Source organism: Lutra lutra, chromosome 8 (assembly GCF_902655055.1).
Source record: "Lutra lutra chromosome 8, mLutLut1.2, whole genome shotgun sequence".
NCBI lineage: Eukaryota > Metazoa > Chordata > Mammalia > Carnivora > Mustelidae > Lutra > Lutra lutra.
This window is the reverse complement of record NC_062285.1, coordinates 89,746,456-89,757,971: the sequence shown is the minus strand read 5'-3', so window position 1 is coordinate 89,757,971 and position 11,516 is coordinate 89,746,456. Positions and strand designations below refer to the sequence as shown.

Sequence of the window (11,516 nt, the reverse complement as noted above, 5' to 3'; positions counted from 1 at the left end):
AATAAGTTAAATAAGCTAGTTACAGAAGGATAAATATTGCCCAATTCCACTTATATAGGTATCTAGGATAGTCAGGTCATCAAAGCAAAGAATAAAATAGTGGTTGCCAGGGCCCGAGGGGAGATAAGAATGCAGAGTTATTATTCAGCGAGTATCAAGTTTCAGTTACACAAGATAAATTTATTTTAGAGATATGGTTTACAATATTGTGCCTATAGTTAACACCGTTATATTGTACACTTAAAAATCTGTTGAAAGTGCAGATCTCATATTAAATACCCTACTGCAATAAAAATAAAAGTAGAAAAGAAAACAAAAAAAAAATTTGCAAGAGAATGTTTTGTCACCTTACTACTTTGAACTCACTGCTTTGAACCCTTACTACTTGAACTACTTTGGAGTCAGAAACGCTACCGTTGCACGACAAGGTCGGCCACTTGAACTACTTTGAACTTTGGTGGTCAGTGGAGGTGCTTCAAACATTGAAGATACAGAAAACTAAACATGGAAGGAAGGACTTCACACTAATGGAGGGAAACCTTGCCAGAAGTACTAATCTTACAAAACATTTCTTTCATCTAAACTTGCAGAAGAATGTAAAGTTCATTCCAGTGTAGGATTAATAGGTATTTTGTAGAATATACTAATATATTCCATTAGAAGAATATCAATTCTCCTGTCTTGTACAATAAGTAGCAACTTAAATGCTAGGATATTAGAAATACGGTTGATGAAGTTTATGTACTTAAGACTGTAAATTTCAGGACTTCCCACAGTGAATTTCACATCATCATATGCAGACAAATTGATAACCTTCAGGTAGTTAATATTTTGGTTATAACAAAACAAAATGAGTAGATTGAAACAGTCCAGAATTTGAAATAGCAAAGGGTGGTACCTGAAATGCATAGCCATTATCAGATAGACATGAACTTAGACATGCCAGATCAAGTGTTTCAACACTACTCTAGTGAGTAGTTCACAGTAGAACAACATTTTAGTAGTGACTTTTATTTATCTTTTTTTTTGTAATTTACTCTGTATGTGTTATGGCATACATTACTCTTTTTTTTTTAAAGATTTTATTTATTTATTTGACAGAGAGAGATCACAAGTAGACAAAGAGGCAGGCTGAGAGGGAGAGAGGGAAGCAGGCTCCCTGCTGAGCAAAGAGCCCGATGCGGGACTCGATTCCAGGACCCTGAGATCATGACCTGAGCCAAAGGCAGCGGCTTAACCCACTGAGCCACCCAGGCACCCCCATACATTACTCTTTTAGTGATAGCATGTAGTTATTCCATAATGTATGTTAATTTCTTCCCAATTAATTGCTTTTCTAATGTCCTGAGTGAAAAGAACCCCTGCAGGTCTTATTAAGAAAGGAGGCTGAGTAAAGCAGTCTGATCAAAATTAATTGTCCAATCTTTTTTTTTTTTATTTACTTGACAGAGATCACAAGTAGGCAGAGAGGCAGGCAGAGAGAGAGGAAGGAAAGCAGGCTCCCCACTGAGCAGAGAGCCCGATGCCGGACTCAATCCCAGAACCCTGGGATCATGACCTGAGCCGAAAGCAGAGGCTTTAACCCCCCGAGCCACCCAGGCGCCCCAACTGTCCCATTCTTTTATCCAGATTGTGAAGAGCACTTAGGATTGGCCATAAAGAGAGATACTGGGATGGAACCTATTCCCATCCTATTGCTGCTTGAGCAGCAAGTTGTTTGTAAGGACATTTAATTTCAAGGAAAATCAATAGGAGGTGCCAGAATAAGGTCAACCAGAAAATACTACCTACGAGACCACCTAAAGCATCACTCACTTGGGAGGAGACAGATACATAACCATAATCGGGACACTGAACGAGATGAAACAGGGGATATCTGCAAACTCAACACACACAAAACAGATACTCATTTCAAAAAATCGGCAGAAGACATGAACAGACACTTCTCCAATGAAGACATACAAATGGCTATCAGACACATGAAAAAATGTTCATCATCACTAGCCATCAGGGAGATTCAAATTAAAACCACATTGAGACGGGGAGGAGTCAAGATGGCGGAGAAGTAGCAAGATATCACCTTACACCAGTTAGAATGGCCAAAATTAGCAAGACAGGAAACAACATGTGTTGGAGGGGAGGTGGAGAAAGGGGAACCCTCTTCCACTGTTGGTGGGAATGCAAGTTGGTGCAGCCTCTTTGGAGAACAGTGTGGAGATTCCTCAAGAAATTAAAAATAGAGCTTCCCTATGACCCTGCAATTGCACTACTGGGTATTTACCCCAAAGATACAGATGTGGTGAAAAGAAGGACCATCTGTACCCCAATGTTTATAGCAGCAATGGCCATGGTGGCCAAACTGTGGAAAGAACCAAGATGCCCTTCAACAGATGAATGGATAAGGAAGATGTGGTCCATATACACTGTGGAGTATTATGCCTCCATCAGAAAGGATGAATACCCAACTTTTGTATCAACATGGATGGGATTGGAAGAGATTATGCTGAGTGAAATAAGTCAAGCAGAGAGAGTCAAGTATCATATGGTTTCACTTATTTGTGGAGCAAAACAAATAACATGGAGGACATAGGGAGTTAAAGAGGAGAAGGGAGTTGAGGGAAATTGGAAGGGGAGGTGAACCATGAGAGACTACGGACTCTGAAAAACAATCTGAGGATTTTGAAGGGGCGGGGGGTGCGAGGTTGGGGGAGCCAGGTGGTGGGTATTAAGGAGGGTACATATTGCATGGATCACTGGGTGTGGTGCAAAAACAATGAATTCTGTTATGCTGAAAAGAAATAAAAAAAAAAATAAGCCAAAGGGGAGTGACCTGACAGAGCCATGAAGGGAGCAAAATCAAGGGCCAGCAATGAAAAAAGTATATGATAGGAAAAAAAAGAAAAAGCAATTAGTGCAATTCAGTGCTCTTTATCATGGGCCTATGTAAATTCTTAAAGGAACTTAACTAGGCAGTACATTCCTAATATCGGCAGTAAGAAGGCAATAAGGGAAGTGTGAGCTCTCAAACTCTTGGAGGAAAGGGTGTCTGAAGATGAGAATCTGAAGTGTACACAGACAAAGGGATATATATATATATTCTTGTGCTAACAGGTCTCAAGAACACTTAAAGATGTGTACCCAAAATAAACAAGATAACTGGAAAAAATGAAAATGTATTTTTATTAGCAAAACCCATTTATAAAGCTAAGATTTTACATCATGCAGAATGTTCTCCCATATCTCAGCATCCTGATAGATGCCTGCCTCAGCTTGTTATTTCTAATAATTAAAATAAGTGAATGACCAGAAGGATAGAGAATTGCTATCATTTCTCCTAACATCACAACTAACTTGCTTTCTTTCATAAGGTAGCTAAAAGTCGCCAAAAGAGAAGCCCCATAATATACAAAAAGGAGGAAGAGAAATGAAGTCATAATTTTCATGGCTCCCACATGGGCCTCTGTGCTAGGGTCTCCGCAGCCTGTAACGCTGAGTTTCATTTGCTTGATATGTCTCCATAGGGACATAACTAAAAGGAAAAATGAGATCAATGACACAGTACATGGGACAACTGCCAACAGGTTAAAGAGAATCAATGAGTAGAAGTACTGACTTTTACTCACATTGAACATTTCAGTGCAGTTTCTTTTAGGATTTGCAATTTTATGAAACTCATGATCATAATTTGGTGTCATTGCTAGTATAAGGCTGATCAAAGATGAAATGGCCAAACAACCCAGCAGAATCCAGTGAATCACTCTGTCTATTCTTCGATTTAGCCAGAGAAACAGCGAATGGGAGAAATTGGCTATCTTGAGCAAATAGAAGACATTGAGACAGGTGGCAAACCACATATTTAAGTAGTTGGTGAGTGTCCAGAAGATACTAATTAATGCCTGTAGTTTATCATTTTCATAAAAATCTGGGTACCATACCATTATGATGACATTTAGTATCAATATACAGAGCAAACAGATTCTGGAGATGGCTAGACTAGTGAGGATATATTCAACTGAGGAGATCTTTTTCTTCTTAATCCAGTCAATACAGTTTACTAGTCCAATGTATACATTCCCCAACATTCCTATTATGAATTCTCCAGTTATAATGATCATAAAGATGTTGTCTTTCATACTGAGCATGTTGGTAGGGAGAACACCCCGATCTCCAGTATCACTGCAGACAGGCATCATCTCATCCATTATTTTGATTTTGATATAATTCCAGAAGTAAGCAGCTTTCTTTTGAAATAGAATTGCTTCTCCATTCATGAGGACTAAACCAAATGGTTGCTCCAAACAGTTTGACTAGCTTTGAGCTCGAGCAAATTATAGCCATCACCGTTTAGTGAGTGATAAGGGAAATGCTGGGTTGAAACTGCTCTCATACAAATTAAAAGAGATTATATTTCAGGAATTTGCAACAAGGTTCTTGCTCTTAAGTTCTGTGTACTTTGACCTGTCAAGTTGAATTTTGAATACAGAGCCACAGAAAGCAAACAAAAACATGTATTCCATAAAAATCACAATGTGTAAATGAAAGTACATTTTCTTCACCATATTCATAAATTAATCAAAAGTCACATTTCCTAGTGGAAATGAATTTTGATTTTGGAAATGATCAGCACAGTCAGTTATAGAAAGTTAACTTTCAGTCAGAGGATAATAATTTTGTTTTCATATAAGTGGTTAATTAACGAAAGCTGTGATACAGTTCTAATTATAAATGACTGTTATTAGACAGGCACATGGCAATATTTACTAAACATTTTTTTCTCAATGGACTTTTTTTTAATAAAAGTGAAAGATGCTAGATAAAGATTTGCTATGTTTAGTTTTACTTATTATGGGAAATGCTGTCTGTGACAATTCACTTCCTGAAATGTCATCTCTTGGATAAGGAACATTTTCATATAAAATTAGAAAATATTTTAAATTATTCTATTTACAATCAAACCCTTTTGTAAGATTTATAATCTCACATTCTACGTAGTAGTTATTTCTCTAGATGGAGCAATCACTTTTAAGAAAATATTTACTGAATTATATTTCGAGGGAATAGGACTAATTCTACTATTAAATTGATTTATTCTTTCTTGGGAGACCCAACCCACAATAAATTTAAATCTAAGTAATACAAATCACATAAACTAAGGTTCTTCTAACTGTATTTAAGTATTTCTATGATGTAAGAAACATATGTACCATTTTTCTTATTTCTTATGCATGCATATTGTGTAATAAGAAAGCACGAAATTAATAATTTAAGGAAACCTAGTTGTCTTTAAAATGTTACAAGAAACAGAAAAGAAGAGAGAATGATGCTAAAGAAAAAAAAGACATGTCAAAGATTCTTGAGTAAAAAAAAAAAAAAGAAAAGAAAGAAAACATTCCAAAGAATCTTTGAGAATTGACTCTTAAAACTGGCTAGAGTGGTTTCGATATGCATATTTCTAAGTGTACACCCCTTGTCCCCTTTCCTGGTCAAAGTTTTCTTGAGATTACCCCCCTTTTTTACATTGTATTTCACCCTACAGAGGATCTCACCAGAGTGTCCTTTCTCCCTCCATATGGGGATGAACCATTTTAGAAATGGAGAAGACAGGGCAGAAAAGATAAGTACTGACTTCTAGCACAAAGTAGACAGGTTTTACATGATTGATTTTATAGGAAGGACTAATATATTTTAAAATCTCTTCCCCGCACCCTATTTGCCTAAAATTCTTCTACTCTTTGAGTTCAAGGCCTTTACCAGATATGACAGAAAGAAGTAGAATCTCTTTGCATTTAGGCAATGATATGAAATGTTAGCATGGGGTTTGGATTCATTTTTTCCTGCAAAGGCAAGGAAATATACGTGGCTCAATAACATTGATTTAAAGTTAAACAAGACAGAAATGTGAAGGGACACAAAGGAAAATTTAGGATAATCATAGATATAGATATTAATGATTTCTAACAGCATCTATAAAAACTGAATATAATTAATTGGGAGAAGGGAGAGGATCTTTTGTTGATTTCTTTCTCCTTGTATTCAGGATTCTCTGCGGAACAAAAGGTTTCCTTCCTTTGTGGAAACTCTTCACAACACTTAGCACTTTCAGAAAAGCCTCCCTTAGTTTGCTGTTCCCCATTATCAGGATGAATGAATGGCTCGATGGGAAAATGACAGCTATCATGCCACCAAACATCACCACTAATTCTCCCTGAGGAATCAGTAAGCTGGAGGTTACTATAAGAAAGACCGCATAGTACATAAGGAAGAGAAGCAGAAAGATGATCACTGCCTTTATGGCCCTCATGTGGGCCTCTGTGCTGGGGTCTCTGGACCCTGTGGCATAAAGTTTCATCTGCTTGGTGTGCCTAAATAGGGAGAAAAGTAATAAGAGAAATGAGGTTAGGCAAAGAACAAAGGGAATGATAACTCCCAGGTTCAGGATAAGCGGTCTGAAAGCACCTGGGATTTTACTCTCTTCCAGTTCCCAAGTTATGTTTTCCTTATGATTGACTTTGAAGAGATCCCAGAAGTCCTCATTCATTGAAACACTAGTGATGATACAGCTAAGGAAGGACATCAGAAAAATCCCCAGAATGACTCTGTTAATATTTAGTTTCAGCCAGAGGAAAAGCGGATGGGATATATTGGCTATCTTCAGTAAATAGAAGATGCTGAGGCAAGAAGTAAACCAGACACTTGAATGATTGCTAAATGTCCAGAAAGCATCCACAATGCTCATTAACTTGCCACTGGCATATGTATCCGGAGAGATGCATATAAGAAAGCCATCTAAAGATATCACACACAACAAACAGATTCTGGAGATGGCTAAGCTCACCAAGATGATGTCAATCATGGAGATATCTCTCCTTTTGATCCAGCCAGTACAGTTAACCAGTACAATAAATCCATTTCCCCAAACTCCTATAGTCAGTTCACCAGCAATCAAGATGGTATATATTACCTCCATTGTACTTAGCATGTCAGTGAAGAAGAGTGTATATGTCTGTCACTTAGGTCATGCTGCAGTTGTCTCTTCTGTCCTCTTTGTTGGCTTTGATCCAGGTCAATGAGATTGCCAGTTCTGCTCCAGTGGGAACTGCCTAAAGACTTCATTGATTGGCCAGTAATGTCTTTCACATGCAGTGATGCTTGAAAGTCTCCAAGATGCAAATAGGATTGGATCTGATTTCTTGGTTCTGCAAAATCTTCCTCATTTTATGCTCTGTGTATTTTGGAGTCATTGAATTTAAGCTTTTGACCAAGAACTTCAAAAAAAATCAATTACTTGGAAAATATGGATCCTATTTAATTTGGAGATGTGGCAGCATTACCATCTCTTATGAAGGTACCCCCAAATTATGGTTCATTTGGTGCAAATGGATGCTTTGGAGCTGAAAAATAATTGTGTATTTAGAGTGTAGACAGTTAACATGACTAATTTCAGCCTTGTAGCAATGTATTCACTTCATTAATTAGGATAACTCAGGTAAGGAAGCAGTGGTTTTCAACTTTCTTATAAAGACAGTTACTTGACTTTCCAGTTCTTTCAGCCTATGATAAGGAAGTCTGAGCACTGAAGATATTCAGGTTGTTTCTGTTATTACTCAGAATTTGACCTCAGAATCTATATTTGTATGTAGCTTACATTAGAATCTGAGTGCAATCTTCCTTACAATAATCCCTTATAATGCTTTTATGATAATGGATAAGACAAAACATATTGAATCACATTTTTACTATTTGTATACTTTTTTTATTTGTATACTTTTCACGATTTAAAACACATAGCATCTAAATCCAGAAAACAATAAACCAAGCTATATTAATGTTCTCCTGTACTGACTTTAATAGTTCACCAACTTAACATGTATGCTGGAGGTTACTAGGCTTTGCTCTGACTGGAGAAGCTGCTCTGTCAGAGGGAAAGGACTTGAGGTGATGATCTCAAGCAAACATCCAACATCATTTGCACATGCGTTTTAAGAATATTGGTGACAACAGACACTGAGTATCAGGACTGCAGATGAAGAATCCCGCCCATTGGGTGAGTTAGGATTCAAGTATCATTTCATATATTTAAAAGCTATTTGAATTTTTTTTGGTAGACTGTTTATATTTTTGCTCATTTTTCTACCTTTTTATAAATTTCTGTGGTGTTTATATATTAGAGAAATTAGCATATTTGTATCGACAGTATTTCCCCACTTTGTCATTTGTCTGTAGTTTTTTCTTGTATTTTATAAAATGCAAGCAGAAGTTTTCAAATTTCATATAGTTATATTTAGCAGTGTTTATGAGTTCTGGATTTTGAGTTATTGTTAGAAAATTTCTCCATTGAAATTTTCTGATATTTTCTGTTACTTTCATGGTTTGCTTTTTTTTTCACAATAAAATTTTTTTTAAAGTAATTTGGCAATATATACATGGCTATATGGTCAACTGTGGATCCAACTTGATTTATGGAATCAAGATGGGTATCCACTTGTTTCAATAATATTGATTTGGTAATCCATCTTATACCCCTGCTTGAGAGGCCACCTTTACTGAAATAATTTCCCTTATGTATTTGCAGATCAAGTGGCTACTGCTCTTGACTTTTAATGCATTAGTGATGACTAAAAGGATGGTGAGTGGTGTAATTATTTCTAACTGCATAAGGAGAACTGATGACAACTTGAGATTTTACATTTTCGACTCATGACAGTCTGAAAACCAGAGATCTATGGTGGCCCTGAAAGATTCATTTCTTTATAGTGGTAAGTCAGCTCTAAAAGTTAATTGTGGACATAAGAGAATTCCTATATAAGATGTAGTCACAGAATCATGATGTTTCGTCAAATGAAATTTAGAGCAATGATGGGAAAAGAGTAGGACCTTAAAACTGGGAATGAGGAGATCAAGTTACACTTGGATCAATAAACCTGAGAATCTCAAATTTCCTTTCTGGTGGAAGCAGTCCACCCTCCCACGTCAGAGGAAATCAGCCTGGCTTTGTTTGAAAACCATGTAGTAGCCTCACCTGGGAAAATTAGCATGCAAAGAGATGCTTATTTTCCTTAAGATCCACCTCAATCACTATTTTTGTCTCTAGACCCATAACCAGAGTCATACGCAGCATGTTCCAGGCAATGGGGGGAGGAAAAGGGGGAAGGTGATTACAAAGTCTGACAAAAGGGGAAAACATCTCTTACTCCAAAAGAACTGCAAGATTTCACTCATTTATACCGGCAGACCCTCCAAGAATACACGTGAGAATGGACTCTATGGATTTTAGACCAAAGAGGATAGATTATAACACTGCATCTGGGTCAGTGTATTGATATAGCTGCCCCTTCATAAATTCTGGGTTCAACATATTAGCCTGGGTTATTTCTCTCATCTCTTATTATCAGAAGTGATCAAATACAAACTTATGTAGGCAGATGTTTCTTTAAATTTATTTTCTCTTCCTTGTCGAAATACTGTTTACCATTCTTTAGAATATTGCATTTTCTGTTGATATTTTCTCCTTAGTTTTGCTACTGATTATTTATGGACAAGTCAGGCAAATGACTATACTTTCCACCTGTATCAAGAACAGAATGCTGGGGCACCTGGGTGGCTCAGATGGTTAAGCATCTGCCTTCAGCTCAGGTCACGATCTCCAGGTCCTGGGATACAGCTACACATCGGGCTCCCTGCTTCTCCCTCCCCCTCTATGTCCTCTCTGTCTCTCAAATGAATAAATAAATCTTAAAAAAAAAAAAACAAACAAACAGAATGCTGCCATACTGGTCCTATTTTCAGACAACTCATAAATTGAATCACTTGCTGATTTCATCTCCCTCCCCACTCCAAATCCTTCACCACGTCCACTGCACTTCATGGTAAATTATCGCAAAAACCTGATGTTCTCATCCATTTTTCTGACAGTTCACTTTACCTTCTTTGTTTGAACTCAGGGAGTCTTAAACTTTTTTGTACCATGGACTGCTTTGGCAGACTAGTGAAGACTATGATGTCCTCAGAAGAATGGTTTTTTAAGTGAATAAAATGAAAATACATGGAATTTTAAAGAAATCCGGATAGATTAAAGTGTATATATTTGCCTGTCAACTCAGAGACATTTATCTTCACATTTAAAGCCTACAGTGATTAGGAACATATGTCTCTAAGCTGACCTTTCCGGATTGGACAACATATGTTGTCATTCCAACATATGACTTCAAGTAATTTATTTTATTTATCTTATTTTTTCAAATAATTTATTTTTAAAAAGCTTTCTTGAATGTTCTTTTTAAGTATTAGCTCATTTCTTTATTTTGTTTTTTCTCTTCAGAGATCCAATTATTTATTATGACCTGCTTTATAAAAATTTTTAAAGTTCAATTTAATTAACATATTCTGTATTATTAGTTTCAGAGATAGAATCCAGTGATTCATCAGTTTCAGACAACACTCAGTGCTCATCACATCAAGTCCCCTCCTTAATGCCCATCACCCAGTTACCCCATCTCCCACCTCTATCCTCTCCAGTAACCCTCAGTTTGTTCCCTATAGTTAAGAGTCTCTTATGGTTTTTTTCCCCTCTCTTTTTTTTCATCCTATTTTATTTTTCTCCTCCTTCCACTATGTTCACCTGTTTTGTTTCTTAAATTACACGCATGAGTGAAATAATATATTTGTCTTTCTTTGTCTGACTTATTTTGCTAAGCATAATACCCTCTAGTCAATGTCTTTCAGAAATATTTAAAGAAATATAAGATTTTACAAAAACATTGTAAATTTATATACTGTGGCTAAAAAGAGAGTAGATTTAATCAAAGATTAGAATTTGGGAAAAACTAAAATTAAATACAATAGATTTTTATTCATTGAGAAACTCTTCTTTCTTTCTTTCTTTCTTTCTTTCTTTACTTGACAGACAGAGATCACAAGTAGACAGAGAGGCAGTCAGAGAGAGAGAGAGGAGGAAGCAGGCTCCCTGCTGAGCAGAGAGCCCAATGTGGGGCTCCATCCCTGGACTCTGGGATCATGACCTGGAACTGAAGGCAGAGGCTTTCACCCACTGAGCCACCCAGGCACCCCAAGAAACTCTTCTATAGAGAAGTTATATGTATGTTCTAAGAACAGAATATAAACAGAACAGAATGGAAAAAAATCAAAAGAGTCTCATTTATTTCACCTTTATTCAAAATAATTGGATCAGAATATCATCTATTGCTGTTTCATATTGAAAGGCATTGACCAAAGTTTTTCAAGAATTTATGAACTGAAAGAATATTTAAAGTAAAAAATTTTGTGAATTATTGTCCTTTGCATACTTGTTAAAGTGTAGTTATTAGTGTCAAGAAGTAGTTTCTGTAACTAATTTTCTGAGCAAAATAACTCACTAGTACCAATTAGTTAATATCAAAATTTTGATGACATTTGTGATCAACTCTTTTCATGTGTAAAACATGGCTAAAAATAATATCTACCTCATAGAAGTGTTATGATTAATGAAGTCTTATATTAGATACTATTATTGAATTTCC

The 11,516-nt window shown here is 36.4% G+C and overlaps 2 protein-coding genes and 1 long non-coding RNA gene across 3 annotated transcripts; 1 reads left to right on the top strand and 2 right to left on the bottom strand.

The window, feature by feature from the left end:
- Window positions 1–3,184: 3,184 nt before the first annotated feature.
- Window positions 3,185–4,142, bottom strand: TAS2R8 (taste 2 receptor member 8). Its single transcript, XM_047743341.1, has one exon. The coding sequence runs from the start codon at window positions 4,140–4,142 to the stop codon at window positions 3,213–3,215; it is 930 nt and encodes a 309-aa protein (XP_047599297.1). The 3' UTR covers window positions 3,185–3,212.
- A 1,457-nt stretch (window positions 4,143–5,599) lies between these two features.
- On the bottom strand, window positions 5,600–6,979 carry TAS2R9 (taste 2 receptor member 9). Its single transcript, XM_047743338.1, has one exon. The coding sequence runs from the start codon at window positions 6,977–6,979 to the stop codon at window positions 5,984–5,986; it is 996 nt and encodes a 331-aa protein (XP_047599294.1). The 3' UTR covers window positions 5,600–5,983.
- Window positions 6,980–7,846: 867 nt separating this feature from the next.
- Window positions 7,847–9,676, top strand: LOC125107873 (uncharacterized). Its single transcript, XR_007129681.1, has 3 exons — window positions 7,847–8,044; window positions 8,573–8,756; window positions 9,092–9,676. It is a non-coding gene; the product is annotated as an uncharacterized LOC125107873 (long non-coding RNA).
- The last annotated feature ends 1,840 nt before the right edge of the window (window positions 9,677–11,516 follow it).

Coding starts and splice junctions, on each gene's coding strand:
- TAS2R9 (XM_047743338.1), bottom strand. CDS start 6,979: ATGCTAAGTACAATGGAGGTAATATATACCATCTTGATTGCTGGTGAA.
- TAS2R8 (XM_047743341.1), bottom strand. CDS start 4,142: ATGCTCAGTATGAAAGACAACATCTTTATGATCATTATAACTGGAGAA.